Below are 19,914 nucleotides of genomic sequence, written 5' to 3'. Positions count from 1 at the left end.
GTTGTACATTTAAAAAACAAAAACAATAATTGTAAACAGTGACGAATATCGACAAGTATTTGTTTCCTCGCGCTTTGCTACCGTTTGCAATTTCCTAGACCTCATTGAATTTTCTTCAGAGACTCTCCACAAAAAATTATCCGATGCACGGGACAAGCAGCTACGACGAGCCGTTGAGGAAAACGTGTAAGAAGACGTTCGAGTCGCTCTTCTGGTCCTCCTCAGAAAAACTATTTTTCTGGCCAATCAGAAGGAAAAAACCCAAACGATTCATTAACTGGTTCGTTAAGAGTAAGTATCCAGGGGCTCTCCCGAGCTTGTTGTAAACTTTCGCCCGAAAATCCCGTCGCCCCGACTTGCTGCCCCTGGCTTTTCGAGGATGTATAATAGGCATGAATAGATTGTGCTAGTAAATTCAGGAAAAGTTGCTTCATAATATACCCAAAAGTTGCTCTAAAATTGCTCAAATATCAAAAAGTTGCCATCAAAATTTAGAAAAGTTGCTCTCTAGAGTCATTTTGTTTTTAAATAAATACTCAAAACGTGTTTTTTTGTTTGTTGCCATTAAAACATTTTCATTAAATATTCTTATAATCATTAAAAGAGGCCAAAAATCCATTGTTATATGAGAAATATAAATACTTTCTTGTAATCAATATACTCTCAGTTTAACTCAACATAACTTCAATAATAGATAAAAAAGTAAAATAAATGAATAAATAAAAAATAATAAAAATAAGATAAAACAACAGTTAAAAAAGAGAAAAATCCTTCGAAATGAAACGAACTTTTATGGTTTGGATCGGTTCTATGTCAATTTGTTGCTCAAAAGTTGCCAAGAAAGGCAAAAGATGCCCTAGGTTGCTGGTACTACAGAAAGTTGCTCAAAACGCTAAAAGTTGCTCAAAAGTTGCCGAGCACAATCTATTTATGCCTAATGTATAACCCACAGTAATTACATTTTAGATACGATAAGTTTCCTTTTCCCTCAAAAATGGTATGCAAAGGGTAAGAGTTTGGCAACCTCATCCACAGGGCGCTTTTTCCTTCATAGTGGGAAAAGCGCCCTGGGGCCTGGGGACGAGGGTGAGAGTTTGGACCTTGGGGATTAAAACTTGGTAGAGTACCCCCGGAGTTTATCCCTGGAAGAAACCCTTACGGTAGTGTGTGAACACTTAAATAAAAGCTCTTGAGCTTTACTTTTATGCTGTACCGATGCTTTGTTTTGTAGATTTGAACCGGCGTTCAAAGCCGAAAGTTGAGCATTTTTTAAAATAAATTTTCTTGACAAGTTCTTTCACATGGTACTGTTTATTATGTTATAGTATAATTTTCAGAGGTGAATATAAGAATCGAACATTCCGATTGGCCGAGAAGCTCGGTTTATGACGATATAATAGGCATTTCAAAGCTAGATTACCAAGGCACGCCACCTTAGTCATCCAGGCAAGTAAACAAGGCGGACAATTGCTGATTGAAATTTTCGTTGATTCGATAGAAATCACTTCCAGTCGGGATATTCAAAACACTGGTAATTTTGGAAAATGATTTAATACCGGGGCCCTTGGACTAAAATGACCTACAAAAAATGATTTTTTTTTATTGATTATCAGAAAAAAAAAGAAAAATTACATACATAGATACACAAAAAAAAAAATAAAATAACATTTGTTTTTCTAAAAAAAAAAGGAACAGCAAAAAATAAATAAATAAATAAATAAATAATATACCTACATAGAAGAAAAAAAAAATTACATGTGTAAGGTTGATTATAGTAGGATTCGTTATAGTCCATAAACTAAAGTGACATGTGCAAACTAGGACTTGGAAGTGAAGCACTGACCGACATAGATAAGAGATTAAGAGATTAAACATCTAAATTTCCTACACATCTCATCCATTTGGCATTAAAAATTTGTTCCTTATTATTAGATTTCATAACTATAGATTCAGTTTGATAAATGTATTTTAGTTTACTATTAAATACTCTTAAGGAAGGACGAATTGATTTATTACGGCAGTCATATATATGTTGTTTAGCAATGAGTAAAAGGTGGTTGAGTAATAGAAAATCTTCATTTCTTTCCCAAATTCCCAAGAGCTTATCTATGTCGGTCAGTTCATCTAAGCTTATTTTCAATTTATTACACCAAGAAATGAAATCCAGCCAGAATTTTTCTGTAGCATGACAGTAAATGAATAGGTGTTCGAGGCTTTCGCTCTCTTTATCACAAAAGGTACATAAAGCGGAAGGTTTCAAACCAACTTTGTGAAGAAAAGAGTTTGTTGGTAAATATCTATTTAGAATTTTGTATTGAAATTCGCGGGTCTTAGTGTCCATGGCGACCTTGAAAGGTAACTTGTAGATTGCTTTCCAATCAAGAGGAGAATTGAAAAATTGATCCTACAAAAAATGATGCCAGTTCAAGCCGTGACGAGTTCAGGGGACGAAACCTATGTTTGTGACCACACAAATGATAGCTTTTGAGCAGCGCTTTTTGTGAACTTTTTTTTTCCTTAATGGACATTTTAGAACTTATTTGTTGCCAGCCCACTGCAAGAGCCCTCTGTTTCTGAATATCCTCGATACGCCCCTGATACTAAAAGTAGAGCTCCCAAAAAGGAATGATTTCAAAAAGGAGCATGGATGACCAAACTAAGAATAAAAGAAGATTCTAATCGATAACAAAAATTTCAATCTGGTTTTTGTTTCGGTGGAAGAGATAAGTGCACCATCAATGAGATGCAATCTAGTCCTCGAGTCCTCCTTCTTTTTCTAGATGTTAACGCGTTTTGACTTAAAAAAAGTAGCCCAAAAGAGGTGTGATTTATTTGTGTTAAATTGCTATTTAATAGAGGGGTGATCTTGCTTCATGGTTTGATCTCACCCTTCTCGTGTTAGCATGTAGTGTGTTATACAAAAACTATTTTTTCTCATGCTCCTTTGAGTCCTGACTCAGCTGTTTTAAAGCTATTTTATTATTATTGGCTTTTCCTCACTTGCTCTTCAATCCTGGTCCGGATCAACTGTTTCCACTAGAATAGGTTTTCAGATAAACCTTGATTTGTTTTTCACTTCATACATAGCGCTGTGTTGTTTGCTCATTCTTACTGCCTATGTTTGGTTTCCTTTGCAGCTAAGCTCGCCAAAGAGATAAATGGTCGCTTTCTCTTAAGCATGGCAACTGGACCTCTTTTTTTCTACTTTATACTTTAGGCCACGGGTGGTTTCAAGGGCAGCCTCTGTAATACTCCCTTCTCTCTCAATCTTGTCAGTTTAATATTTGTCGGCTTCCATTCCTTGTCGACAAGTCTCAAAAACATCTCCCAGAAATCCTTTAATTAGCTCTTTTCACTACTAAACAGTGGAATGTTTAAAGGTTTAAGTCGCTGGCTGACATATGAATGTATTGACTGGGAGAGCAACTTCGGCGCACGGTGGCTTTGTGATTAGTGCGCTGGACTTACTTTCGGTTCCTTCCCTTTTCTTAGTGGTCCCCGCCTGTGTGTGCTATTTGTTTTGCACCATTAAACGCAGTGTTGCGAGATTCTTTCAATTTCTCTTGGTTCCCGCCATCTTGGCAATCCCACCTCCCGCTCTATCTTAGCTTTACAGCACACGTTGATTCAGAGTAGTTAAGGGTATATTTAACAATTATAGCCATAAGTAGTATATACTAAAACAGTGGATAGCGTTTTTGGCGCGTGCTGTACTCGCTATCAGGAAAGGAACTAGTAAAAAATATCCTTTTGAACTATATTATCTCACTGTTTAAGTATATACTTAAACAACTATTCACCTCAGTGTGCGTGGCTAGTGGTGGATATTTACCTCGGTGCTTTGCGGCTCAGTAAATATCCACCACTAGCTATCTCCACTTGGCGGTAAAGAGTTGTTAACTATCGAGCTGTTCTCACCGACACCTACACCTACCATATTTGTGGTCAATGGTATATGAGCTCATTAAACATGGCCTGTAAACCAATCAAAACTCAGGAATTGCAATATCCAATGATTAGTTTTTAATAGGTGCTTTTATAAGTAAATCCACATAAAATATTTTCTTGAAGTCGATTTATTATATGTTGTCCAATGTTTCAAGTTTTGTTTTCTCCAGCCATAGCTATACTTTCTACTCGCATGAAACGTAAATAACCATGTCTTTTGTAGCTGACCTCGGTGTTTGCGGCCATGCTGACCTATTCTTTTCACTCTACAATTGGAAACATTGCATCGTACTCATTCACCGAAGAAAGTTTTAGAAAATCTTCACGTCAATTCAAGTGAATACCGTTAAGCCTGGCCGAGGGTAGCCTGGGAACCATAGTTCAGCAACCGTTGAGACAATACGCGGAGGCATACATGACGCATATAATAGTCAAAACAAGATGGCGGCCACAGTTCGCAGAGAAACATCATGGAGGCGCCGTTGGAAACCAGATCTTAACTCCCAGCCATGGAAACCGTTTTCTATATCAGACAAGCAATTTCTAGTCAAGTCAATGTTTGTGGAGATGGACTGCTCGTACGAGTTTTGTTTGTGGGATTTCAGCACTTTCTGGTACGAGAAAGTTGAACGTGACAGCTTCAGGGCAAGAGCTAAGGTCTGTAACTTGTTACTCATTCTTATTACTAGTAATACGTGACTCGCAGGGCCTCGCGAAGCTCTGGGTTGGGGAGGGAAGGGGGGTGTTATAAATAAGAAGTGATAACCGGTTTTAACCCAGGGTCTACTCCGCTTTGAAAATGGCGGCTCTTTCTGGTTCGTAAAAGGGGTATAAAGTGTTGGGAAGCGCAGGCTATTTTCAAAATCATCGACAAATTATTGGATATTCGCATTTTGGACATTTATTTCAGGGCATTAAAAAAAAAGAAGAACGAATGGCAGGAGGATTCGAACCCTCCGCCCGCGCGGCCCTGATGGCAATGAAAGGTTTATAGCCTAAATAGGCGTTGAGCGAGTATATTATGTGGAAATCAGTGTTATTTTAATCCGAAAAGAAAAACGATAAAAATAAATGGCTCAGGATTCGAACCCACAAAAAAAAAGTAAAAAAAAAAAGAAAAAAAAAAAAACCTTAGCCGGATTCGAACCCCTGCCCTCAGTCCCGAAGATCTGATTTGAAGTTCGACGCTCAAACCATTAGGCCACCAGCGCGTGGCCGTGTGACGTCATTTCCGCCAGACACCAAGCTCACAAATATATATATATATATATATGACCGTAAACTCCACACGAGATCTCATCCCGCCTTAGCCCTTTGAGGGACAAAATTATACACCCCGCTACGCTCGGCCTTCGGCCTCGCTTCGCGAGGAATTACTGATTGTTCATAAATGACTTGTGTGGGCATCAAGGAAGATTAAACGATGTTGTTGATGATGATGATAATGACGATGATGATGATGATTAAGTGCATTGAGACCATTGACTTTCAAGTGTAGAATTCTAGGGGTGGTGAATGGTCGTTGAATTTTAGCCAAATTTCAGATCAGAGGTCTCATAGTCTCGAATTTTTCTTTGATGCCTTCTCAGAGCCTCGATTTCTATTGCAAGGCTAAAAAGGTCTCGGGCTCGCAGAAAAGACACCAGTCTTGCCGTTTAGCAAAGTCTCGCATTAACCATTCAACACCCCTACTAATTGTCTGCCACTTGCAAAAAATTTTATTCTATTTAGATATGGCCGGGTATTCTGAAGCTATTGCTTGTTCATCCCCACCCCAGACCGATCCTTGTCATTTATAGTCATTTTTAACAAGGGTTTGCAAGCTGTTAAGTCCCAGGGCTCATTTAGATTTCTCGTAATTGCTTTCTCACTAAAAAGACACAGGGTACAAGTCACACAGACAAGTGCCATTCATCTGTCATTGTTAGAATCTGTTCTTTGCGAGTTTATAACTTACCGGTAGTTAGAATTTAGAGTTCAAGTTAGAATTTTGAATTAAAGATTCAAAATAGAATTTTTGGGCCAATTACTAACTAAAGAAAACTGTTACTGTTATTACTTCCTCAGGGAAATAAATTTTACACGCACTTATAACAAAAATGTAGAACATAATGTTTAAACTACTACTGTAAAATGTAAACATAAATATTTCCACTTTATTTAGTGGTTTGACAGAAAACACGTGCAGATACATGTATTTTATTAGTTTTGTAGTATTTTTCTGAGTCCCTCAGAGGAAAGGAAAACTGAGAACAGCAAGTAAATGTCTACACATATCTGTTGAAACACGAAATAAGGAATTTAGTGTTTGACTGCTTCATTTTTTAGTGCAGAATGCACTATTGTGATGGTTTGGTGGGTTGGCGTTTGCTAAACCCCTCAGGCGCTAAAGCACTATGGTGTAAACTTTTAATCACCAATTAATTAATTAATATCAATTAATTAATTATTTCTGTAAAGGGGGGAGGCGATGGAGAGCACCTGACCGTGTGCCCTTGGTAAATCGGGGAGTACATTACGTTACTTATAATTGAAGAACTCAAGGTATATGTTTGTTTCAGAAAGCACTATGCTCTCCTTGTGGTACAATTCTTTCTGGAAAAAATATTTTGTGCTAAACGCATGCGCAGATCAGTCTACATCACGAACATTGCGTTTTTCTTCTGCAGAAGGATTCGTGTAGACTCCGTGGCCCCAAGTTAAAACCACAAATTAATTGAATTAGACACTAAGGCGTCATAGCAGTTCATGTGAAATAATTCTTAAAATGGCAACGCTGTTTTCTTAGAAAAGGTGATCTAGCATCTCATAATTATTGATAATATCTGTGTTATAATCAATGTCGCCTTGTTTGCAGAAAATAAATCACGTTACCATATCATCATGTTACATCCGTTTTCGACAAAAACAAAAGTGTAATGTTACATGTTTTTGACAAAAACAAAAGTATCTCGTTTGCTGTTTCAATATCAAACTGAAATTCAAGCTATCGAAAATTAAAATAACAGGGACGTGTTTAGAAATTTTGTATTAAAGCCTAACGTGGTGTGCTTTTCAATGCGGTTGAATTCCTGTAGAATCCGTGGCGTTAATTTAATTAGGCATCACAGCGATCTGCGAGAAAAACAACAATATCATGTTACATCCGTCAGTTCCTTTCCTTTGATTTGTTTTCCATCGGTTGAACTAACCTCCGTTTTATTTTGTAAAACCTCTGCCGCTTTAGTGTTTAACATGCTTTCGTGACGGTTCCGACATTTCTTGAAAGAAATCTTCACACTACGTGCTTCTCGGCTTCATGCTTGAGTGAGCGTGTGACGTGTTCACCAGACCGTGGTGAGAGCATGATCTGGTGCACGAAATGCTTTAGCGACAATTTCGGGGGAAAAAGCCGTAATTTTTAGCGACAATTTCGAGGGAAAAGTCGCAATTTCGACATTTTATGCTTTGTAATTAATAGTTTGTGCTCTGCTCGTGTACTGTTCTGAAAATTTGTATTTTTTTAGGTCTTTTTCTAAATGCTGAAGGGGACACTGCGGTATGATTCTTGTAGAATCCGTGGCGTTAATTTAATTAGATTTAAACGCATCATAGCAGAGAGAAAAACAAAGGTATCATGTTACAAACCTTTGCACGAAAAGCACAAATATCATGTTTGCTGCTTCAATACTGCACTGAAAGGTGAACTGATTTGACTTATTCTCAAGCGAAACTACCCTGGAAAATTATTATCATGCTGTCGATTGATTGGCCATATTGCATTCTGTACTGTCCTTTGAGTCTCTGAGTTTGTATTTAGGATCTTTTTTGCCTTTCCTGTTCAGGGGGTCTGTGGGTATCTTCCCCCAGGAAATTTTGAAAAATCAAGTTGTTTTAGTCCACTGAGAGTCATTTAACCCTCACTTCCTGATAAGGCGGACCTTTGTGGCGTGTGGGTGGGCGTGGACGCACCCCTTGCACCCCCTGCCTCCGGCTCTGGAGGTGTTGTCATGTAAAAGAGTGCTTTTTTTCTCCACAGGAGCTAAACCCAAATGTTGAGGCAAAGCTTTCATACTTGCTGAAATTTGTACAGAAAAGTGTAGAGGAATGCAATCAGAAAAGAGATCCAACATTTACAATAACTGAGGTTGGACTAAGAAATCACTAAAAAAATGTTATTTTGAAAATAAACTTTAGGGTTATATCCCTCTGCTGTAAACAAAGTATCATTCGACTCTAGGTCTAAACTGTTTTAAGGTGGTGTTTACACGGGACATTTTGCAATGACAAGTTTTTGACTTGGGTTCAATTACAGCGTATTGCCAAGTTAACGAGTTGCAAGAAAAATGGTCCCTGGTATCATGTTACACAGTGTTCGATTTTTCTTGCAACATTGTTGCACAAAAAATCGTTGTTGCAAGTTGTCCCGTGTACTTAACACCACCTTAACTCCCTATGGCAACAAAACTCACTAATTCCTTAGCCAACAACAGCCTGACCATTGTAAACAATAGACATTAGAGTGTATATGTTGCAGTTGGTTTTTGATTTCAGTTAATTTCTAATTTTAACTAGTTAGCTTTTTTCTAACTAAAGTATATTTTATTAACCTACCGTAGCTCATTTTTTTAACAACTAAGAAGTGGAAAATTAAAATTAAGGCACCTCTCCTTCCTCCCTATCTTGAACCCCCTCCACCATCCTTAATTACCCACCCCTGCCATCTGCTATTTATCTCCCCTAAGTATTGTAATTGTCATTTTTGTTTCCTTTTTACTAACCTGCTGTCCACCCTCTAATCCACTTTGCCACGTAGGAAACATTGAGTAAACCACTGCATTATTAAAATATTCATGACTTCAATCCAAACCCTAACCCTAATAATAACCCTAAAAATCAACTAGTTAGAAAAAACTTACTAGTTCAAATTAGAAATTAACTGAGATCAAAAACTAACTGCAATACATACATGCAATCCAGTTGAAGGGTATAACAACACACTAATGACTATCCTCCATGGGAAACAGTGTGTTTTGTTCTCTCTCAACAATTAATGTTTCCCTCAGCTTTGCCTCAAGGAAACACTTAGGGTCTCAGGCAAACAAAACTCACTCTATCTCTTTGGGCCAGTCATTAAGTGTTTATTATGCATGTGCTGAAGTTTAAAATGAATTTCATGTAAAAATGATTTCAAACTAGTTTGAATGTATTTTGCCTTGTTCGAGATGTACATAATTTTCCATAATCCTTAAACAAACGAAGATACAAATCAAACTATTTCAAAATTCAGTTTGACCTGAAATTTATTTTAAACTAAAATACATGCATTGCTGAATTTTACTTCCCTATCCACAGATCTGCAATAATTATGTGTAATTATTTTTTGTTTTTACCACACTCTTAAAAAGTAATCCTGAGTTAAGGGACTGGTTTGGTCAAAAGCATTATAGAGGCCCTGTTAGGGTAAATTCCGACAGGCGACACGGCTCTGAAACGGCGACATGAAGAAGCTGAAATGACGATGAACGACAGGATGCTCCCGTGAAATAACGACAGCGACAAAGAAAAAAGCAAAATCGACAGCGACATTAATAAATTCACTCCACGTTCTCTTTGTACCGGCTCAGAATAAAGGAAAACATGTCTTAGCTACTTCAGTTTTTCAAAATTTTCTGGGGGAGCATGCCCCCAGACCCCCCTACGAAGGTGTCTCCATCGGCTTCCCAAACAACCTAGAACGCTGTCCCAAATCAGAGTCAAAGTCTCGCTCTTTCCCAACAAATCTAAATGAGAGATCCACGAATAGGGAATATTATGATGACAAAATTATGAGAACGCATTATTTCGTGTTATGCACTCCGGACTCGAACATTTCCTACATTATATGGACGAATTCGAAATTCCGACAGCGACATGCAAACCTTTTGAAATTGCAACGTGAAAAGGTTTGAAATTCAGACGGGGGACATGAAGACCCCCCCTAACAGGGCCTCATTATAATTTTTAATAACAAACTTTTACAGCCTAACTTCTGTTACTTGACACCTCTCATAAGTGCGTAATGTGGACACTTAATCATTGTCCCAGCCACATACAAACAAATAATAATAATAATTATAATAATAATAATAATAATAATAATAATAATAATAATAAAAATACATTTTAAACCTCCCATAAGTGGACACAGTCATGTTCCTGGCCATATACAAGCACTACATCTCCCACAAGTAGACACCTCTTCTAAGCAGACACTTTCTTAAGACCCAGGGGTGTTCACTTGCAGGAGGTTTGACTGTATAAGCATGCCAACTGAACACCACAGTAGGCTAATTTACAGAGGTGCCCTATTAAAACTAATTATTACAATAGCAACCTTTCCATTTGGCAGGATGCCATTTCTGAGGATCAACTGATTGTGAAAATGAAGACTAAGTTGCAGGCAGGTGTGCCATTTGTTTGGGAATTCCACTGTTCAGTTGGACAAAAAGACATGGTAATTAAATCAACAAATTTAAATTATGTTAATTTGCTCTCATTGTTCATTGGTATGTAGTTTTAGGACTTATGAAGTAGTTTTCAAATAAAATTTTTTCCAAATATCAACACTCCATTAAAGTAAATAATCCTAATCAACGACAAACTTCTCATTGCTGATAGATCCCTGAGTTAAGTTTTTGTTATGTCTTCCCTAAAAAAAAAAAAAACAGGAACATTACTAGGCTTGTTTCTTCAGGTCCAAATACAGCTGTCCATTTTCTGGTGGTTTTATAGGAGGTGAACCATTTGTGCCCCACTGAAGATCCGCTTTCTAAAGTCCTCTTCTGGATTTCTCGACCCACTTTTGGATTCTTTTTATGGACCTCCTTTCTGGGCCTTTTTGGATATCATATCCAGACCCCATTTGCAATGCCCCTTTTCCTCTTTTAGGACCCCCTTGCTGGACCCCTTCTCGATGCCCTGGTTGAAGTCCATTGCTGCACCCTCACCCTTCAGTATCCCATCATGTGCTTGGCTGATTGTCAAACATCACTTCTCCAGCTGAATAAAGAAAAATGACAGGCCTGCATGGGCTCCCTACGTGATTTGATGTAACTGTACCGACCTTCATATTTTGGTCCTAACGAGCATGTCTTAAAGAGATTTACCTCTTTTGTTATGTTAGGATATAATGGGAGGATCTTTGAAGTTGGAGTTCAGCAAAGGCTGATTTTGTATTAAAGGGGCTATGTCACAATATTTTAGGTAGTTTTTATTATTTTCGCTAATTAAGAGCTCAAAACTTCAAATTGGCAGAGCAAAAGTCTTGTATTGGCTAAATCACAGCAACATAACAAACAAGGATGATTTTCGAGCATTGTAAGTGACACATTCATACAAATTGAGATAAACTTGAAAAAAGTCGGGCAAACGTTTTTCAAGTTTACCTGGACGCAATCCTTTTTAATACGCATGAATTTTGCCCATCCATGCCGCTTTTTGACCTTTCTGTGTTTCTTTTGAGTTCTTCTACAGTTTTAAGCCGTTATTGTGATATTTCACTTAATTCTATGACCAGTTGGTCAGTGCCAAAATTGCTTGACATAGCCCCTTTAAATCCCAGTTAAGCATTAGTATATTTTTGAGGTAACTCACCAATGGGTGGTACTTTGTGACAAATGGCAAGTTCTGTTTCTTTGATTTTGTTTTTTGTTGAAGAGCCCTCTGTCTGTTGTTAAAGTTGACTTCAAACAGCGTTGTCTGTATCATTTTTAGTGGATGAAATTTTTTGATGTTTGTAGGATTGTACTCTATTTAGTTCCATTGTAATTAAATCAGTCTATATTTTTTTGTTGAAGGTTGGATCACAGCTAGTACAGCCCATGTTAGGAATGATTGCTGAGCTGCAGAGACGTCAGGATGAACTGTGCACACTGCTCAGGAAGAAAGATCAGGAGATAATGGATTATAAGGATTCAGGAGTTCGCTTGTCAAGAAGTATGGTTTATTTCAAGTCCATTTCAAAAAAATTATTCTATTTTAATGAAAAGGTTGTCATGATTGTAGAACCATGGAATTGAATTGAAAAGCCAATTGTTTTAATCTAAGACAATGTCATTAAAGATGTGAATATTGTTCATCGTGGTGTAAGATAGGTGATGAACGTTTATTCGTTTGTCTCACGATAGAATCGCTTTGAGATGTTGATCGCGACGTTTTGACTGCAATACTGCTAGTCTTCGTCAGGCGACTGCAAGACTAGCAGTATTGCAGTCGAAACGTCGCGATCAACATCTCAAAGCGATTCTATCGCGAGACAAACGAATAAACGTTCATTACCAATCTAAGACAATTTATTTGGATTTGAAAAGTGCGCCATTAAATAGATGTAAGTTTTTGGAACTGTTTACCAAAAAACCAGTGTGATTAACCCCAGTTCCTTAAAAGTTCCTGAAAAAGATTATTTCTCTACTGCTTAGGTAAGGTACTCAAAAAGAAAGTGATGGGACAGGAAGGGTATGGATGAAGCCCCCCCCCCCCAAAAAAAAAAAAAAAAAAAAAATACCCCCAGCTTTAATTTTCAAACCCACAAAAGCAAGGAAAGGGAAGGAAACCTCCACTGTTACAACAATGGCTGTTAAATTGTTAGTTTGCAAAGCTGTGCTCTTTGAATAATTGCAGGGTGGCCAGAGGCTCTTCTGTAAGAAATCTTGGGTGACCAGCTCTTAAAAGCTTTCATGATAGCAAAGTTGTATTAGTCGCCCAATGACAAAGTAAGTCGCCTGTGGCACCTGGGCCCTGCTAGAACACAGCTGTTAGAGCTTTTGTCCACACTGTAAATTTGTTGAGAGCAGACCACCATTTTCGAAAATCTGATGTTACATGGTTGCTCTTTTTGTTCTGCAACAAAAGGGCAGCCATATGATGTCACAAGAGTCAAAATGGCAGTGTGCAGGTAATTCAAATTATTCAAGTTTGGTTTACAGAAACACAGATTCACAGCTAACATTTTGATACATATTGTTTCAGAAAGCCTTGGAACCTCTGAATTTGATGAAAACACCTTTAAAAGCAAAATGATTCTGTCGCAGGTATGTATAGCTCATAATTAAGACTCGCATCTGTGAGTGATCCTTAAAAATCTTCGAAGTCTTTGTTTAAGTTTTGGCAGTATTTGGAAATATACCATGTCACTTTATAAATGAACCGCTAGGAAAGGCGGTAACCAGCAAGAGGCAAGACAAGGCACTTGCCTCGTCTTGATTTTAACCCAAAATTAAGAAATATCTCATAAAAATACAAACAATTGCGTCTCAGAGGTTCTAGATTTGAAAATTTTTCTTTCCAGACCCCGCTAAGGCCACGTGCCTTCGACACTCGCAAATTTTCCCTCGTCTTTGTCAATAGTCTGGCTACGGCCCTGATAGGAACTTTATTTGCGCCTTTGTCACACTGTTAACCACCCTGATATACCGTAGAATTGCCCTGGGCTTATAAAACTTCGTAAGAGGTTTTGGGTGGGCTTATAAGTGGAGGGGCTTATATCCGGAAGGGGTTTATAAGCGGAATGAAAAAAACGTTTCGAAACAAGCCACGGGAGTGTTGATGACGTTTTTAAGTTAAAAACGCATAATAAAGCAACATTTAGCCCTATTCAGTACTGTCATTTGATAGAGTGGGGCTTATATCCGGGGGGCTTATAATCGAATGTATTTTTTTGTTTCCAGGATGATGGGCCTATAACCGGGGGGCTTATAACCGGGGGAGCTTATAACCGGAATTTTACGGTATAACATTTAAGAGAGATCTTGGCTGATAGTTGTTGGGACACGTTTCGGACTTTTACATGCGATGTCCGGGTGTTTTCCTGCTCTTGGGGCAGGGTTCTTTGTTTTGAGCTCTCATTAGCTTACAATTCCGAGTTTCTGTGATCGAATAGTTAACGAGGCGCCAGACATTACTCGGCCTTTTTTTTTGTTGCGCGCGGTCTAGAAAACTAATAGGACTGAAAATAACCTGTTAAACCGGTCTTGTGGAGTACAAACATCTCACGATATTTGTACTCTTCTCCCGCATTATTTGTACTGAACTGAGTGACGTCGGATAACAAATTGTGTTATCATTCGTTTTATTTTCCCCTTTCTTTTATTGGCTCGAAGATCACGTCTCTGGCGATGCGTGTCACTTGGTAGCTAGTGTTAGGATTGATCATTTCGTCATCTTTAAATAACTGCGTACGCATAACCTTACTCCCGCGCATTACCTTGACTGTATACCGTGCCACTTGCTGCAAAAAAATGTTCTGCTTGTGCGCGGAACTATTCACCACTGTGAAGACAGAGAGAAAGCAAAGGCCGTGCCCGCTTTAAGGCGGGAAAAATCTGAGCAACACGTTCCCCGATCGAATGATAACACAGAAGTCTCGTACATTTTTAAAAAAAATTGTCAGCCTGGTATTTACAAGAGAAAACCTTTTTACAACAACAGGAAATTATGGAATGATTACATAACTACGTTAAGCCTAAACATACTTTTTTGTTAATTTTTTCCAATTACAACTTGTGTTTTAAACTTGGTTTTCGTCTAGCCCGGAAGGAAATTCAGCGTGAATCCGTTGTTTGAAAGTTTATTTTCATTTCATTTTTAATCCGTTTAATCACTACTAATCTTTGAGATATTTATTAGTTTTGATTTGCTGTTGTCTACTTGATGTTTTTCTTCCTAATGAAGTATTATTTAAAAGTTTATTTTTTATTCTATAATCCATTTAAATCTACCCAGTGCTATTCCGTTGTTCGCTTGTTGTTGTCTCTTTATTGTTTTTCAACCATGAACTATGTGAAAAGAGTTTCTTTTCATTTTATAATCCATTTATATTTTTGTCAATCCAAAACATCCTTATTCCGTTTTGATTTGTTTTTGTCTGTTTGATTTTTTTCTAGCGTAGTAAAATATTTGAAGTTTTATTGTATTTTGTTCGGTATCCACTAAATATTCGGCATTCCCAGCCATCCTAATTCTGTTTTAGCTCATTGTTGTTTGTTTGGTGTATTTCTACCCTAGTAAACTATTTTCAAGGTTTATTTTCTTTACTTCCAATTTCTGTGTCTATTTGCATCATCAGGGTTTTGAGGATGCTGTGAAAGAGGCCGCTACAAAAGGATTTGATGATGCTTCAGGCGAACTGTATAAACAGGTCATGATTAAAACCGCATGGCTAGCAGAGAAAGACATGCCAGGTAAAACATAGTTGTACTTTTGTTAGGACTATTCCTTTGCTTACTAAAGGTGCCAGGCGACACCGGAAGGGACATGTCACAGGGACATGTAGCAGGGACAAAATCACAATATGTACACATACAGGGACATGTTGCAGCGGCACGTGCCCTAGTGTGTGCTAATACTTTTTAGGGGACGTGTCGCTGCAACATGCGCTACTACATTTCCTTGTGTGTGTACATGTGATTTTGTTCCTGCTATATGCCGCTGCGACATGTCCCTAAGGCACGTCACTTCGAGTGTCAGCACCGTAACGCTGTTGTGTGGGACGGGAAGTAATTTTATTTTTTCCCGTGATGGCGTTGGCACACGTTTGAATTACAATCGATAAGAAATATTGTTATTCCATTATTACGCCATTTTACCATAAACGAACGCGCAAAATATGAGCCGGTAATACACTGTAGAACAGGGCAAAAAGTATGGATGGAAAGCGGAGCAACAAAATGGCCGACTTAACGGTGCAAACTTTGACTTGTTTACGTTGTTGAAGCGTCAAATGTAATAAATGCCTCTAAATGTAATAAAGGTCCTAAGTGTAATAACTTTTGGTCCTAAATGTAATAAAGGTCCTAAGTGTAATAACTTTTGGTCCTAAATGTAATAAAGGTCCCATTGCAAGTGGAACAACTTTCGGCCCTAAATGTAATAAAGCTCTGAAGTGTAATAAAGGTTCGGCTTAACATGAAATCGTGCACGGTGCTTTTCTATACAACAGCCAGGAGATAAAATGTATCATAGGGATCCAGATAATGATGTACTTTTAACAACCAGTTCTCACTTGCCTTAAAGCATGTGCCAAAATTTACTTTATTTTGGACCAACAGCAACAGAAGGTAAAAAGTAACAACAGAAGTAGTTTAATAATTTTAGCAGTCTTGTTAGATGTTCGCTTCATATGAATTTCAGCAGCTTACAGTTTATATTTATTGAAACAAAGAGTTAAAAAAATGTGAATACCTACGTATCGACCAACGGGAGTAACAAGAACTATAATTATTCACCAGAAACAAAAAATTTGAAACAAAAAATTACGAGAGTGTAACAAACAAACTAAAAATCATCATCTGAGTGTAACAACACAATTCAAAATTCTGTCGTTTTTAGGGCAAAGTGCACTATTCTGATAGTTGTGGGGGATTGTCGTCCGCTAACCCGCTAAGGCCCTAATGCCCTAACGCTTAGGTGTAAACTTTCAATAGTCTGCAATTAATTATTCCTGAGTGGGGGGACCCCCCCTGATCGTCTGTCCTTAGTAAAACGAGAAGTTTAACTATGTTACTTTTCATGTGAAGAGCACAAAGGTATATATCTGTTTCAGAAAGCGACATGCTCTCCTTGTGGAACAAAACACTTTGTGCTAAATGCATGCACAGCTGAGTCTACGTTATATACTGGGACTCTTACAAACGTTGCGAGTTACTTCCTGAGGAAGGATTCCTGTAGACTCAGCTGTGGCGCCAACTTAAAACTGCAAATAAATTAAATCTAACTTTTAGATATCACAGCAGTTTATGTGAAAAAATTCTGCTTAAATAATTAAACTACTTCTGTTGTTACCTATTAGCTTCCGTTGCTGTTGGCCCAGGCCCAATGAGACGTGCAAAATAAAGTAAATTTTGGCACATGGGAAATGGTTGTTAAAAGTACATCATAATCTGGATCCCTATGATACCGTGCACGATTTCATGTTAAGCCGAACCTTTATTACACTACAGACCTTAAATACATTTAGGGCCTAAAGTTGTTCCACTTAGGACCTTTATTACATTTAGGACCAAAATTTATTACACTTAGGACCTTTATTACATTTAGGACCAAAAGTTATTACACTTAGGACCTTTATTACATTTAGGACCAAAAGTTATTACACTTAGGACCTTTATTACATTTAGGACCAAAAGTTATTACACTTAGGACCTTTATTACATTTAGGACCAAAAGTTATTACACTTAGGACCTTTATTACATTTAGGACCAAAAGTTATTACACTTAGGACCTTTATTACATTTAGAGGCATTTATTACATTTGAGGCTTCAACGTCCTTTAGGGTTGACTTTTTAAGCGACAAACTTAGTGGAATAATAAATCCCTTATTCGACGGTTTAACATATAATACGCGCGAACATTTTGCTCATTTCTCGTATTTATGTTAAACCATCGAATGAGGTGTGTATATCCGGCTTTTACGATAGTAATCTTGTCGTTTTAAGAGTTGAATTGACTCAATTCTCGTTGTTTAGAGAGGAGCTGCTGCTAAGATTCTGCTAAGAAACGTGATGTATTGCACTGAAATTGTATTCACAAAGGTCCTTCTGCATTTATGGTTTGTTTGTTACATTTCAATAGAGCCTGAAGAAGAAGATGATGACGCTGATGATATTTACGGGTCATTAGCAGTTGGCGGAGCTGTTGGAGGACCCAGTGCCCCTTCATGGGCTGATGTGCCTCCGCCCTCCCTATTAGGACAAGATGGCGGACCTTCAACCACCTCCCCCAGGGCCTCCCCAAAGAAGACGCCCGTCACATCGCCTGCAAAGTCTTCTGGAATGTCGTCGCCTGCAAATTCACCTTCAAAGGTAAGAAAAAAGGGAATCAAAGGATGCGGGTACTTTAATTTGTTCGAGGGAGAGGACAGGTTTCGAGAATTTACTTCACTAATGGTTGCGTAGAAGTACAGCTTGTCACGGAGTTACATTACGGAAGATGTTAGAAGTGTAAATTGGAGAAGGAATCTCCCATGCTGCCAATTTAATTGCTTCGTGTTCGTAAGGTAACTTTGGGCGAACGTCTGGTGACTGCTGAAAATAAGAACAAGCTCAAAGTAAGGACGTTTGTCAATCACAAAAACGTAAATAACGCGATCAACCAATCAGGACAAAACATGCAACCGGCGCCACGCGCGGAAAAACGCGCGTAATGGTTGATTTCCAGTGACGCGTAATTTTTTAACGTGCGTGAAAAAATTTAGAGACAATGTATGAACGACTTACCTACATGTTTACGTAAGTCGGTCATACATTGTCTCTAAATTTTTTCACGTACGTAAACGCACGTTAAAAAATTACGCGTCAGTTTAAATCCACCTTAAGTCAAGCCACGATTGGTTTGATTGGTTGAAAAATAGCATATGTGTGTTGTGACTGGTTGGAGCACAGTGTATGAGCTTTTTATCCAGCCTAGTTCCCAGGCGTTCTCGGCTCAAAGGAGTCTGGGCTCTATCTTGCGCGGTCGCCAAAACAAGCTTTTGATATTGTCTTGAAACCTTCACAAATTACCAATTTTCCTTTACATTGCATTTGAACGGACTGTTTTTCATTTTCCTGCAGGATATGGAACTTCAAAGACGAGAAGAATTGCAGAAGAGACTAGCCGAGGAAGCAGAACGAAAAAAGAGGAAAAAACGCAAGATTAACTTGTAAGATTCACGTAGAGAACGGTGTTCAGAATTGACTTCAAATATGCTGTCACCAAACGTTTTTTATCCGCCATTTGTTTATATACCGAGACTTTCCCCCAAAAGGCAGTTCGTACACTTCAAGGACAGGTAAAAGTTTTGACACGAAGAAAGAGCAGAACATTACTGGTGTATATAGGTTTAGCGTACAGCATATGACATGTGTTTATGTTGAAAGAACTGAGGGCTATTTTAGGGCTTCGCTCACATCGCTCGGAAAGTGGTAAGATGAAAAGTTACTCATTAGCCACAAGAACCAACAAAGAAAATTGTAGAAACATTTCAGCAATACATGCTGTGCGTATCAAAGGGTAAAAAAGAAGGTAATGTTACCTTGTTCAAAAGCAATCTGTAATATACGATTTGAAAAAATTGTCGGTTCTTATTCGATAGATGTTAAAATTTGTGAAAAAGAGCATTCAAGAAAAACGTATTGTTCATCTTCCAAATGTTGTCGATCAATTTTCTTAACTTTTAGAGATCTTCCTTTCATTCAATAGTTTACTTCAACTGACCTGAAGATATTCAAATTTTCCAACTGTTATACAAAAGAACTCTTTAATCACTTCTCTTTCATTGAAAAAAATAAATCTTTATGAAATGACACGGTCGTCGTTATTCTATTTAACAATTAGACTACGAGCCCGAATTTCCTATGAGCAAATAGTCAACGAGGCGCAGCCGAGTTGACTATCGCTCATAGAAAACGAGGGCGAGTAGTCTAATTGTTTTAGTAGAAACTCTAAAGGATTGCAGTCCAAAACCTACAATATTGTGCACTTTGAAGACAAAAATCAAGAAAATTTACCGCTTAAAGAGCTACTCGCGCACGCGACTGTTTTCTATCGGCGAATAGAAAACAGTGGGAGAACCAATCAGATTCACGGATTTCCAATAGAACACAGCTGAGTTTCTACTAATCTTTGTTAAATGGTCATTAGATTTGTGCTCATTTTAAAGATAGCCAGATGTTAAGCCTTTTTCCTTTTGAGTAAGAAATGTAAGGCAAAGCTGTTCTAATAGGTAACAGTGTTATTGGAACTGTATTACAAAAGCTCTGCCCTGCTGGTTGGGCAAATAAAATATGTTTGTCATTTAATCGTGTTTCTGTGATAAGATTGACAGTTAGTGGAATACGTTATGCGGATTGTTTATTTGAAGTTTCGCCTCCTTTCAAACAGAGTTCTCTGATTGGCTAAAAAGCATGTTCTATCATAGTATTCAAGTCCATATTTTATTGTGTCGCGCAAAAAGCATGTAAAGAAAGCA

General features: G+C 37.9%; 2 protein-coding genes across 2 annotated transcripts in view; one reads left to right on the top strand and one right to left on the bottom strand.

Annotated features, from left to right (window-relative positions):
* The window catches only part of LOC144661088 (reversion-inducing cysteine-rich protein with Kazal motifs-like), an 83,812-nt gene that overhangs the window by 26,072 nt on the left and 37,826 nt on the right, over positions 1–19,914 (bottom strand). The window lies entirely within an intron of this gene.
* Positions 4,161–19,892, top strand: LOC144660312 (non-homologous end-joining factor 1-like). Its single transcript, XM_078520917.1, has 9 exons — positions 4,161–4,605; positions 7,967–8,074; positions 10,319–10,423; positions 11,766–11,904; positions 12,937–12,998; positions 15,032–15,146; positions 17,538–17,767; positions 18,518–19,259; positions 19,556–19,892. The coding sequence occupies exons 1-8, from the start codon at positions 4,390–4,392 to the stop codon at positions 18,608–18,610; spliced, it is 1,068 nt and encodes a 355-aa protein (XP_078377043.1). The 5' UTR covers positions 4,161–4,389; the 3' UTR covers positions 18,611–19,259; positions 19,556–19,892.

Source organism: Oculina patagonica, chromosome 7 (assembly GCF_052425735.1).
Source record: "Oculina patagonica isolate OP01 chromosome 7, crgOcupat, whole genome shotgun sequence".
Taxonomy (NCBI): Eukaryota; Metazoa; Cnidaria; class Anthozoa; order Scleractinia; family Oculinidae; genus Oculina; species Oculina patagonica.
The sequence above is the reverse complement of the archived record's forward strand: the minus strand, read 5'-3'. Positions and strand labels throughout refer to the sequence as shown.